The following is a 12,817-nucleotide window of genomic DNA, read 5'->3' as shown; positions in this document are numbered from 1 at the left end:
ATAAATATTTTAATCTCCTATAATTAGAAGAAAAAAATAAGATATATTATAAAATTATAAGAAATTAACTTTTCTGATTTATTTATTTTAATAAATAAATTATAACATATATATAATATAATAATTGATATTAATATCAATATTGATATCGATATATCAGTATTTATGAGAGTATCATTATCTCCATCGACTAAAATATATTCATGAAATATACATTATACCATTTATATCTGAATCATTATCGATTCTTATCTTATTCATATTTGTTATTTCTAAATATTTAATTATTGTACAAGATATATATATCTTATTTATTATATATTATCATATTGATCAATATTCTTTTCCGTAATAAAACATTTATCAGATAAAAGCTGAATATTTACAAAAAAAAGCACAATTTGGTAACATTTATAAAGATAGAAGTAATAAATGTCATATGAAAATCAAATTTTTTTTTAAAGAACTATGTATATTTTTCATAAAATATTAAATGTATTATTTTTTATAAAAAAATATTTAAATATTTTTTCCAAAAAATCATTAATTTAAGAAATATTTAATTACATTAAATTATCTCTTAAATTAAAAATTTTTTATTTTTCATAGCATAATAGTTTTTTATAAATACGGAAACATTAATTCATCCATTAAAAAATGTATTATTTTATTTAAAAAATAAAATTGTGCATTCTTTTATACATCTATCTAAAAAAAAATGAATAATGTCAGAAAATAGTTTAAAATCATTTAATTTTTATTCAAAATATTTTTTAATATTAAATATTAAATATTATATATTTTTAATATTAAATTTCATGTATAAATTATATGAGATTTTTGAGATTAATCTTATTATATGAGATATCTGATATATGACTGAATCCTTCAGCAATTTTTAAATTAAATATGCAAAAGATAAATATTTTTAGAATAAGAAAATTGTTAAAAGAACGATTTAAAAAAATTTGAAACAATGAAAATAAATAAGTATATAAATGGTAATAAAATGGTAATGGTAAATAAATATAAAAAAGATATACATGTATATAGAATGAGAATGGAACGAAATATGAGATACATTACAACTGAAGCATATAATTGGAATATATATAAGGTGATAAGATAAGATGAGATAGAGAATAATAAATAGGAAATCGAATATTCAATGTTTTTTATTTTTTTTAATTTAATGTAGAGTGTTTCACCATAGATATATATATATCTTATTTATATATATGTATACTATAAAAAAATAATATACAAAATACATATTATATAAAATAATATATATATAATTCCCATATAATTCATTTAGAATATCTTATATGTTGCTTTTCATAATATTAAAAAATGTTTCATATAAAAGTTGAAAGATTTTAGATGATATTCTAACATTATTAATTTTTTCATTGCTAAATTCATTACTAAAAGAAGTTCAATTTTATCTTTTTATATGGAATTTTTTTTAATACATAAGTTAATATATCTCAAGATTCTCTATAAAAAAATATTATATGAGAAAAATTATTAATTTACAAAATATTTAGTAATAATTAAATATCTTCTAAACTAATAGTTTTTAACTTGAAATGATTTAGAAGTATTTTTTTAGAAAATAATATACTACAATGTAATGAGATTAATATAATGTAATGCTTATTTATATACTAAAAAATTCTATTTAATTTCTATATTTTTATATTCTATTTAAGAAAACAAAATTGATTTTCAAAAAATGATAATTATACAAATTTATAAACATTTCTCTATCTTTATTTTTTAATTTATTTTTTAATAATGTTTTTCTTATTTTTTATTTCTATTTTTTTCTTATGTCTCTTAGGACAAATATGACAAGAATATAATATATAAAAAAATATTTTGGATAAAAATTATATGATATCAAAAAAAAATACATGATGCTCTCATTTATGTAATTTTGCAATATATAATATATAATATAAAAAATTCGAATATCGAATTTTAAAAATGAAATTTATATATTTATATATTTATATTTTTTATCACATTATTGTAATTGATACTGGACATAGAGACATTTCAAAACACTTAAACTTAGCATAAACCGATTCGAGATATCAGCTCTTAAAGTTAATATTTCAAGAATATTTGAAAATATCCACAATTTAATCAAAAAATAATACAGTAGAATGCTTAAAATCGAGACAATACTGAATAATCAAATATATTTAGATATTTAGATATTAATTATATTATTATTTTCTTTGTTATTTATTATGTTTATACTTCATTATTATTCATAATGATTTTCATATCTTAAAATCTATGAACAATTGTAAAAAAAATTACGTGTAAAATACAATACACTTTTACTCTCTTAAATCTGAATTAGAAGTAATTAATAGAAGAATAGAGTTATTAATAATATTAAAATCAAATATTTTATAAAATATCTAAAAGAATTCATGTGTTTTATAAGCATATTATTACATTAAAAACAGTTACGAATTACATATATTTACATAATACATATATTAAAAAACACATGAATCCTTCATCAATTATTTAGTATCGATGTCACTGCTAAATGCACATGACTTTTTTTCTTTATGAAAATATGAATCGCAACAATTGTTAAAAAATAGTCAGATCAAATATGACAATTAAATAGAATTATTTCAGATAATCGGAATTCTATTATAATACTAAAAATTTTTCTTAAATTAAATCATGATCTACATTTTTCAGTTCAATATATTCTATTTCAACTGCATTAAAAAGAAATGCATTATTAAAAATGCAATATTTTCGTTTAATTTTTTTCTGTTTCTTTTTTACCATAAATCTGATCTTTACAATTTTCAAATTCTTTAACCATCTCTTCTAAATTTTTGTTTCCATCTAATACTAAAACTGGTGCTGGTACAGTGAATAATGTTTGATAATAAAGCCATTCATCATGAATATTGTGAAGTTGTTTTAAATATTCTAATGATACAAGGCTTTCTTCTTTTCTTGCTCTTGTTTTCATTCTGTGATATACAACATCTGGTGATGTTCTCAAATAAACTATATTATATATGAAAATAATAATTGATCATTGTTAACTAATATTGTCATATTTACATATTTATATAATTATATATTCAAAATAACATACCTATTAAATCAGTTTCTATATCAGCATTTTCTATACACCAATCATACCAATCTTCCAAAATTACTACTTCTACATCATGTAATAATTTTTTACGTTTCATATTTTCTATAAAACATCTTGAACTAAATACTGACCTTTCCATGATTTTATAAGGCATTAAAGATTTATAAGTATGGAGTTGTAACATTGTCAATTGTACATAAGATTGAAATAAAAAACTATAACGTTTAGGATCTGTATACATTAATTCCTAAATATTTTAATAAATATTTATTAATTTTATATATATAAATACAATATAATATTTATATATGAATATAATAATTCTATGATATAATATAAGAAATATATAAATATTGTAATAATATATAAAAATTTATATTTAAGAAATCTTACCAATAAATTTGTTCCACCAACATTTCGCCAAAGTTCTACTGGTTCTTGTAGAACTGTAGTATTGTTAAATTCTTTGAAATGACTTAAAAATGTAGTTTTCCCGCTTCCTATATTACCTTCTATACATACTGTAAATGGCCTTTTATACATTTTGCAAATAGAAGTAGTCATCTTTAGCATAAACACAGTTTTTGCTTAAAAAAATTAATATATATATATATATTATACATATAATATATTATTTTTAATATATTATTAATATATATATATATATAAATTATATTTATTATGTTTTATTTAAGAAATAACATATGAAATATTACGAATAAATTTTCATATTTAATGTCACAAAAATAGTTGCATCATCGTAGCAATTGCCGCGTAAACTTTACATTGAGTTCGTTTACTGGCGGAATTCTTTAGAGAGGGGATAAAAGTATGCTCCTCCATAAATAATAATGATTAATATTTTTTATATTATCTTTAATTACTTTTCTTACCTATAACATTCATTTTTATTTAATTTTTATTATTAAGATTTTCTTTTATAAAAATTAAGAATTATATTATTTATATTTTTCTTCCTTTTAATAAACTTTTACATTATATCGTGTAACCATTGTGTAGTCGTAATATAGATTGTCATACTAATTATTGCAATTGAAATATAAGTGAATAAATAATGCATATATTATACAAATGAAAATATTACTTTATTATATTTATAATTCTAAATATAAATCAAATATATAGATATAATATTTTTACGAAAAAGAAAAAAAATTGTGTATTTAAAATAATCTTTTTATTAAATTAAAGCATTAAAGCATGTATTTCATTAATATTTTTCATTAACGAAAAAAAGAAAAAAACAAATACGCTCAATTATTAATATGTAAAAAATTTATAATTTTTGTATATATAATTTCAAGAGAAAAATTTTTTAATTTTTTAATTTTTTAATTAAAGCTCTTAGATAAAGAAAATGAACAATCAATAATAGTGCATGACATAGATTTAACAATATATAATATATATGTACATATATATATATGTATATATATAATGAGTATTTTATCAACAGATATTATTTTGTTATACTAGTTGCTAGAAAAATAAAATTGACTTGACATGTTCAAAACGATGATTTGACGATATATTTTTAGATATTTATTAAATTATTAATGGAATATTATTATATTGTAATTTTTATCATTGATTTTTAATGAAAAAATTTTTAATGATTATTATATTTTGTTTGTAAATAAATTTTTAAAAATGATTTAAGTAATACTGTGTATTAAAAATATGTAGTATGGTGCAACATGTAGTATGGTATCAGTTGCAGATTATTGTAATAATTCAATTTGTATGCATTTGTATTTAAATATAATCGTAAAATATTTGATGTTGAAAGGCGAAAATATGATAATCGTTAATTTATGATTATTTATTTTTACTAAAATTTTATTATAATTAGAACAATGCGAAATTTTTTGGGTGATATTGTAATTTGGTGAGTTCCAAATACGAAATTGTTTGAATAGTATTAAGTATTAACATTGTGTTTCATTTTTTTTTCTCTCTTACTGTTAAGAAATTAAATATATATGTAAAAAATTTCTGGATGATATTTTTCATTTGTTAAATTAATTTTTTCTGTAGCATATTGCTACTACTTTCAGTGAGTCTTATATTTGGAGCTAGCGAAATTATTAAATCTCTTATGAATAATGGAGAAAATTTTGTAAAAATTTCCTCATATAATTGGATTATTAAATTGTGTATAAATTTACTGAGTTATGCTACTGTATTATTGCCAGGTTGTCTCATATATAAATATGTACGTTATACCAAATATATTCAAAGGGGAGGTAAATAGAAAAATATATTAATAAATATGAATGAAAAAAATATATATATATTTTTTTATTTGAAATAATAATTTTTTTAAACAGGTAAAGGATGTATACCCAAGCTAGTACATTCATGTTTTGTGGGACATTGTGAAACAGGACTATTGGATTCATCTTATTCATCCACACCATCAAATCATAATCAACGTACTTTCACACAAGATGCTTTATTACTCTTGTATTGTTTCTTGGGATTACAAATCAGTTATTTAACATGGGGTTATTTACAAGAGAAAATAATGACTCAGGTATAAATCATTTAACAAATACAGATAAATATTTATATATATGAATCATTAAATTGCAATAAATTATAATCTGAATAATATGAAAAAATTAAACGATCAATTTTAATCAATATAAAAAACATATGTTATACTATATTCATAATGTATACGTAATAAAACATTTTATTAATTTAAATCATTTAGTAATTATATTTAGATTTATTTAAATTTTTTACAAAGCATAATTTTGTATTATTATATTATATATTTAAACATAGATTTTTAATATTTTTTGATATTTAGAATGCAAATTATAACATTAATTATGTTCCATTATTATTGAATATTTTAATACAAGATGATTCAATTGTTAATTGCAGAAAAAATTTATATAATATGAAAATATTTATTAAAAATATTCTTAGGAATATGAAGATGTTGCTGGCAACAAAGATCGTTTTCAAGATTCACAGTTTTTAGTATTTGTAAATCGAATTCTTGCATTTCTAATGTCGGGATTATATTTAATAATTCGAAGACAACCACAGCATAAAGCACCTCTCTACAAATATGCATTTTGTTCTCTATCAAATATTATGAGCAGTTGGTGTCAATATGAAGCTTTAAAATATGTCAGTTTTCCAACACAGGTAATCAAATTTTTATTATTTTGTTTTCTTTATTATTTATAGAGCATTGTTCAATAATTATATACATTTTAGGTATTAGCAAAAGCTTCAAAAATAATTCCTGTAATGATTATGGGAAAGATAGTTTCACATACTACATATGAATATTATGAATATGTTACAGCTATACTCATTTCCATTGGAATGACATTGTTTATGTTAGATAGTTCAGATTATAAAAACGGTATGTGATTTTTTATTTTAATGTAATTTTAATTTTTTTAATAGAATAAATTTTTTTAATAATTAGTATTTTTAATTAGTATTTTTAATAATTCTACCAATGATTTTAGATGGAGCTACTACTGTGTCCGGTATTATTCTCTTAGGAGGTTATTTATTATTAGATAGTTTTACAAGTACCTGGCAAAGTGCATTATTTGTGGAATATGGTGCAACAAGTGTGCAAATGATGTGTATAGTCAATATGTTTTCTTGTTTATTAACTGCAATGTCTTTATTTCAACAATCAAGTTTTCCACTTATATTTTCATTTATGACAAAGGTGATTTTAATTAGTTGAAATATATATCTAATTGTAGTAATAATGTTCAATTTAATTTTAATATCTTTATTGTTACTCAGTATCCTAGGTTTATTGTGGATTGCTCACTTATATCAATTTTTTCTGCAAGTGGTCAATTGTATATCTTTTATACAATATCTAAATTTGGACCAGTAACATTTGTGATTATGATGACTATACGACAAGTAATTAATTTTTCTTTGTATATGTCATTATTAATAGAATATTATTATCTTAAAAATATCGTTTCTTTTTTTTTTTTTTCAGGGATTGGCTATTTTATTATCCTGTCTGGTATATCATCATCACGTAACAATTATCGGCATTATTGGAATTTTACTAGTATTTGGTTCGGTATTTTTACGAATATATTGTAATAATCGATTACGTGCAATCAGAAGACGTAGAGCTGCGGCAAATAGTATAAAAGATTAATTTTAACAAAAGATTAATTTAAAACAAAAAAATATAGGTACAAATTTTATGAAATTTTTAATACTTTTTTTTTTAAACTCATATATATTCTGTTAAATATTTCTAATTATAAAAAATTATCAATTCGTATTAAATGTTGATAATGGTTTTTTTTATATAATATTATACATATTTTACACCGAGGAAAATGATCAGTTATTTTCAATTGATTGCATCCAGTTTTAGAATTCATTATTTATTATGTACTGTAGGTAGATTACTTTAAAAATATACATATATAATATAAATACATGTTAAAAATAATAAGATCAAAAGTATATTATTTATTCAAGAAATATTTATTTTATTATAGACGAAAAATGTCACTTTTATAGAAAAAAAAAGGATCAATAAAAAAAAAGAAAATCGACTATACACCTTTTTCATATGGCATTAATTTATAGAATATCTATACATTTTGTTATTATTAGAAAATAAAATAATATTCTTAATATGAATATTAAACATACATTTTTATAGATTAAAACGATTAAATTGACTTTCTCTCACTTTTATTAATATACAGAAACATACAATGCGATGTAATTGAATTCTTGAATATTAATATGATTGTTCATTCTTCTGGAGATGAAGGTTTATAGATGGCTATAAGACACGAAATAGAAATAATTAATTCGGATGCTAAAAGTACCAATTGTATGCTGCAAAGAATTACTTCTAATTTGAGTACATAATTTTGCCAGAATAAAAAATATAATGTCGCTAAGGAGCTGGGTACTGTTAAAATAACTCCAATAAGAATTGGTAATCCATGTTCTGTCAAATTCCCTTTCCTTCCAAAGTAAATTCTGGATCCTTCTGTGATTATAAGGAAGAATAAGAGTATAAACTCTGTAAATGTAGTACTTGTGCCAGAAGGTAGATTCGCAGCTTTGAAGAAGCCCATACCCAATTCGCATATAGCAAACATACCAAAATAAAAAGAGTTTAAGTACATAAGAATTTCATATGTTAAAGATGAGCTAGCTATGGTAGGCATTTTATTGACTTTTTAACAATGTTTTAACAATGTAAAAATCTGTATGCTTATTATTAGGTTTTACCTAATAGTATATTAATTCATTATATTAAATCTTTGTAAATTAACACAGCGTATTTTCATTTATGCATTGAATTTCATTTGTATATTTTATTTTTAATTGAATGAACAAAATTCATTCTAGTGTTCTACAATACATAGACATTGTTATTTTTAAATTTTATGCACGTAAATGGAAGTTATTTTTTTAACTTTATTCTTGAATATTACATAGGCGTGCATATATGTATATAGATTTTCAACTATATAGTAATATTTATAGCTTATTTTAATAAATTATTGGAAAAGATATTATTAATTAATTATTGATCATAAATAAATCAAGTGATCAAGTTTGGTTAGAAAAGTATAAACACAAATGAGTTTTTTGAAAATAAAATAATTATAGTTTTCATTTCCATTTAATTCATTAAAGATTTTATCTTTTTTGTATTTTCTCGGTTACACATTCGATGCCTTAATTACGAAATTTTATGCATTAAAAGAAATTCTATTTTCTTTAGATATCTATTTTCACAAACGAATAACAACACATTTGTGAATATATTGAACAGTGTTACCAAATGAGAAAATAAGAAATGTATGCAATTTTATTATAATTATTTTAACATATTAAATATAAAGTAAGTATTTTAAAAATATAGTATATATAAAAATGATTAAAATTTAATTAAAAAAATTTGCATAATTTTAATATATGATTTGATTGAATTTTTAATATGTTTTAACCTTTACAAATAGCAAGCAAGTTACTATATCTAAAGAAACATTTTTATTACAATTTTGATTAAAAAATGGATTAATTTGAAAGGAGAACATAGTTATGAACAAACAAATTTGTATATAAAAATTAATTGATGATGGCAGATCCACTATTTGAGCATGATTAATGATCTGCAATGGCTTCTTATACGAATTTTTCGAAATTATTTCATTTGAACAAATTATTTCAAAATCAAGGGAAAAAATGGCAAAGGATGAAATATGTATCTCCGATACGATTTCATCAATCTATAGCAAGAAGTATTAGTAATTTTGAGAGTTCAAAACGAGTAGTAAAAGGTGTATTTATTTTATCTTATAAACCCGAGCATCAAAAACAAATTTATACAAATAATTTGTTGACAAAAAATATAGAATGCAAAAATTTCTTTGATATCATTTTAATCATGGCAAGAATATTTGTGATAGGTTCTGTTCTTACTGGATTGGCTGTTGGATATATTATTACACGTTTTACACATGGACACATGTTCCCGATAATCCTTCGGAAAAGTATAATATTTACCAATCAAAAGAAAATATATGTTGATTTGTTGTAATTGCAGGTATCGAATTTCTTGGACCAATTTTTATAAAATTTGGCCAGTGGGCATCTACGCGAAAAGATTTGTTTCCCGAAGATGTTTGTCATACACTATCACATTTGCAAAAAAGCGCTTCTGTACATTCATGGATTTATACAAAACAATTACTTAAAGCTATATACGGTTCGAACTGGAGGAACATATTCGTAAAATTCGAACACGAGATGCCTATTGGATCAGGATGTTGTGCTCAGGTATAAATATAAAATGAAATGAAATGATTGAGTTTGATGAAGAGATTGTATTTTACATTCCTATCCGATCGATAGGTATACAAGGCATGGATAGATCTAAATGCCCAAGTGGATATGGTACAAGAACCTCAAATATCTACGTTTATTGAAAGTAAATCATTTAAATATATTTTTTTTTTTGTTTTTTCTTTCTAAGATCGAAGGATGATATATATGTCTATGATGAAATATCGACAAAAATTTAAGTTTTTTTAAAAAAAAATATAAATTTTTATAATTCTTAATATATATTTATATGTATAATATATTTTAAATTTTAAACGAATCTTATTACAGTTATTGAATATTTAAGATTTGGTTCCCTGATTACTTTTATTGGTAAATATATGAAAATGAAAATTAAATTGATTTTACTAGATTAAATTCGAAATATTTCACGTGATATAAAATAATTACAGAAAGAACATTTAATAATAACGTTGATAAAATACAACATGGTAATATGTATATCAATCGAAAACTGCAACCAGTAGCAGTAAAAGTTTTACATCCTGGAATTAAAAAACAATTAAGGTACGATATATTTATAACTTAAGATAACAAGAAATAATAGCTAATCTTTTTGGACCTCTAGATCGTTTTTCTTTATCGTTTTCGTTTAATTTAGAAGAGATCTTTCTATAATGAGAGGAATCTGCAAATGTGCAACATACATCGTGCCTAAATTACAATGGCTTAGTCTCATCGATTGTATCGATGAATTTTCGCACATAATGGAAAATCAAGTAATTTTTATATTAATTATAAGTTATCAATTTATTTGAAATATTATATATACAATAAATTATATAAAATAATATTATACAATAATATACAATATATATTTACGTAAAAAATATATATATAAATAAATAAATATAATATATATCATATATCATATAATGAGTTTTTATAATAACATTTGTAAAGGTTGATATGAATTTGGAAGCAGACAATTTGATTCAATTTTCCAAAAATTTTTCTAACAAAAAGGAAGTTATATTTCCACAACCTTATAAGAATTTTACACAACATGAAATACTCGTGGAAAGTTTTCACGAAGGTTCTCCAATTTCTAACTATCTCGATGATCAAAATACCAAGTTGCAAGGGAAATTGGCTAGAATGGGGTTAAAAACAATTTTAAAAATGGTTGGAAATCTTGTAATTTTCGATATATGACTAGTATTGTGTCGAATTTATTGATTTTTTAATTACAATTATCGAGTAAATTGCAGGTATTTAATGACAATTTCATTCATTGTGACTTGCACCCTGGTAATATTTTGGTACAAACAAATTATGAATCAACTGGAAGAATTAGTACATGGTTTTGGAGATTTATCGATCGCAATTATTTACCGACTTATCCACGCTTGGTCATTCTTGATTGCGGTTTAGTAGTGTCTCTGAATGATCGTTGTCGGCAAAATCTCAAGGATGTTTTCCGTTCGGTGGTCATGGGAAAAGTATCTATATATATATATATATATATATATTTATAATTTTTATCTTCTAATTTTTTCTTCATTCTTATTTATTTTTTTTTTTTCTTTTCACATATTTATTTATTTAGGGTGAATTAGCTGCAGAATACATATTGGAACACAGTTCGCACGTATCCATCGATCCAGACGGTTTCAAGAATGCAATCAAAAATATTGTAAACACGCATCTTCAAAGTAGAACCAATGTGAATTTTTAAAAAATTTTTAAAAAATACTTATACACAAGGCGCATGAAATAATGGTTGCAATTGAAGAAGACTCCTTGAAGGACCACTTAAAAATATTACAGGTGAACGTAAGTACCGTTGTGTCTGAATTGTTTTCTGCGATGGTTCGGCATCGAGTTAAGCAAGATGGAACCTTCATCAACGTGATTCTCAGTATGGTAGTAATTGAAGGCCTTGGTCGAAGTCTGGATCCGAATATCGATATCTTCACAGAAGTTATACCGTTTATTTTTACAAATACAACATTGTGCCATGATTAAATTATGAAATATCGTTTGAAATATATAGCAAAACGCGCATTAATTGGGGAAAAGCGTTTAAAGGAAATTTTAGAATTTTTTCCTATCAAAATATATAGCTTTTTATCTTGTAAATTTTTCTTTTTAAAATATTTTTATCATATAAAAGAGCAGTTGCGAAAAGTGAAGCTGTGAAAAGAAAAAATTATTTTATTATTGTTAATTTGTTGAATATGTGCGGCAATCTTTATCACTGAATAAGGTATCGCACGAGAAAGTCCCGTTTTAATGACAAGTCATTATACGAGTCCTGAGAAGGATTCCAATTTTAAAACAGGCCAGTTACCCATGATCACTTCCTGGTTGGTCGACCATCCTCGCTTCAACGATATAGCTTCCATATATGTGTATGTACATATGTAATGTATATTCGTAAATATCCGAGTTATATTTTGATTATTCTTTTAAGTCTTTTGTATGTGTATATATTTTTGTAAGTATAGCAAGATTGGAATATATTCATCAGATTGCTGACTTTATTATTTGTAATCTAATTTATTGTTATCTCATCGCACATATTTATCTTTATTCCTAATTATACATCAATAATTATATTATAATCGTTACTTTTAATTACTTGATCTAATTAAGATATTTTATATATAACTTGTTTAGAATATTTATTGTACAATATATTATGTAGTTTATGTATATGTATGTAATAATTATTTGTGTTGTTTAACTTGTATGAAAGAAATTTGGTTAGTAAAAATATTAAATGAATTCAAAGAATGGGAGAAAAAAAAGAAG

The 12,817-nt window shown here is 22.0% G+C and overlaps 4 protein-coding genes across 4 annotated transcripts; 2 read left to right on the top strand and 2 right to left on the bottom strand.

Moving 5' to 3' along the window:
- Positions 1-2,763: 2,763 nt before the first annotated feature.
- On the bottom strand, positions 2,764-4,106 carry LOC122714892 (deoxynucleoside kinase). Its single transcript, XM_043936653.1, has 4 exons — positions 4,042-4,106; positions 3,542-3,735; positions 3,146-3,395; positions 2,764-3,054 (listed from the first exon to the last, which is right to left on the bottom strand). Exons 1-4 carry the CDS (start codon positions 4,052-4,054, stop codon positions 2,798-2,800), a joined length of 714 nt encoding a protein of 237 aa, XP_043792588.1. The 5' UTR covers positions 4,055-4,106; the 3' UTR covers positions 2,764-2,797.
- A 561-nt stretch (positions 4,107-4,667) lies between these two features.
- On the top strand, positions 4,668-7,445 carry LOC122714888 (adenosine 3'-phospho 5'-phosphosulfate transporter 1-like). Its single transcript, XM_043936644.1, has 8 exons — positions 4,668-5,057; positions 5,207-5,415; positions 5,500-5,705; positions 6,110-6,334; positions 6,407-6,557; positions 6,667-6,878; positions 6,959-7,084; positions 7,167-7,445. Exons 1-8 carry the CDS (start codon positions 5,026-5,028, stop codon positions 7,332-7,334), a joined length of 1,329 nt encoding a protein of 442 aa, XP_043792579.1. The 5' UTR covers positions 4,668-5,025; the 3' UTR covers positions 7,335-7,445.
- Positions 7,446-7,748: 303 nt separating this feature from the next.
- On the bottom strand, positions 7,749-8,870 carry LOC122715072 (transmembrane protein 216-like). The gene has a single exon (XM_043936989.1). It carries the CDS (start codon positions 8,371-8,373, stop codon positions 7,948-7,950), a length of 426 nt encoding a protein of 141 aa, XP_043792924.1. The 5' UTR covers positions 8,374-8,870; the 3' UTR covers positions 7,749-7,947.
- Positions 8,871-9,332: 462 nt separating this feature from the next.
- On the top strand, positions 9,333-12,585 carry LOC122715053 (uncharacterized aarF domain-containing protein kinase 2-like). The gene is made up of 10 exons (XM_043936955.1): positions 9,333-9,708; positions 9,762-9,994; positions 10,070-10,145; positions 10,331-10,372; positions 10,453-10,567; positions 10,662-10,779; positions 10,964-11,185; positions 11,272-11,502; positions 11,610-11,726; positions 11,831-12,585. Exons 1-10 carry the CDS (start codon positions 9,333-9,335, stop codon positions 12,026-12,028), a joined length of 1,728 nt encoding a protein of 575 aa, XP_043792890.1. The 3' UTR covers positions 12,029-12,585.
- Positions 12,586-12,817: the final 232 nt, after the last annotated feature.

Source organism: Apis laboriosa, unplaced genomic scaffold (assembly GCF_014066325.1).
Source record: "Apis laboriosa isolate Shangri-la unplaced genomic scaffold, ASM1406632v1 scaffold34_cov151, whole genome shotgun sequence".
NCBI classification, from domain to species: domain Eukaryota; kingdom Metazoa; phylum Arthropoda; class Insecta; order Hymenoptera; family Apidae; genus Apis; species Apis laboriosa.
This window is presented reverse-complemented; position numbering and strand designations above follow the sequence as displayed.

Excerpts from the sequence above, each read along its gene's own strand:
- LOC122714892 (XM_043936653.1), bottom strand. Across the intron at positions 3,396-3,541 it reads TTGGTGGAACAAATTTATTG|GAATTAATGTATACAGATCC; the intron begins GTAAGATTTCTT and ends TAAAATATTTAG. Across the intron at positions 3,055-3,145 it reads TATAGAAACTGATTTAATAG|TTTATTTGAGAACATCACCA; the intron begins GTATGTTATTTT and ends TATATAATATAG.
- LOC122714888 (XM_043936644.1), top strand. The coding sequence starts at position 5,026 with ATGCGAAATTTTTTGGGTGATATTGTAATTTG. Across the intron at positions 5,058-5,206 it reads TTGGGTGATATTGTAATTTG|CATATTGCTACTACTTTCAG; the intron begins GTGAGTTCCAAA and ends TTTTTTCTGTAG. Across the intron at positions 6,879-6,958 it reads TATTTTCATTTATGACAAAG|TATCCTAGGTTTATTGTGGA; the intron begins GTGATTTTAATT and ends ATTGTTACTCAG.
- LOC122715072 (XM_043936989.1), bottom strand. The coding sequence starts at position 8,373 with ATGCCTACCATAGCTAGCTCATCTTTAACATATGAAATTCTTATGTAC.
- LOC122715053 (XM_043936955.1), top strand. The coding sequence starts at position 9,333 with ATGGCTTCTTATACGAATTTTTCGAAATTATTTCATTTGAACAAATTA. Across the intron at positions 9,709-9,761 it reads CCCGATAATCCTTCGGAAAA|GTATCGAATTTCTTGGACCA; the intron begins GTATAATATTTA and ends TTGTAATTGCAG. Across the intron at positions 10,780-10,963 it reads CGCACATAATGGAAAATCAA|GTTGATATGAATTTGGAAGC; the intron begins GTAATTTTTATA and ends ACATTTGTAAAG.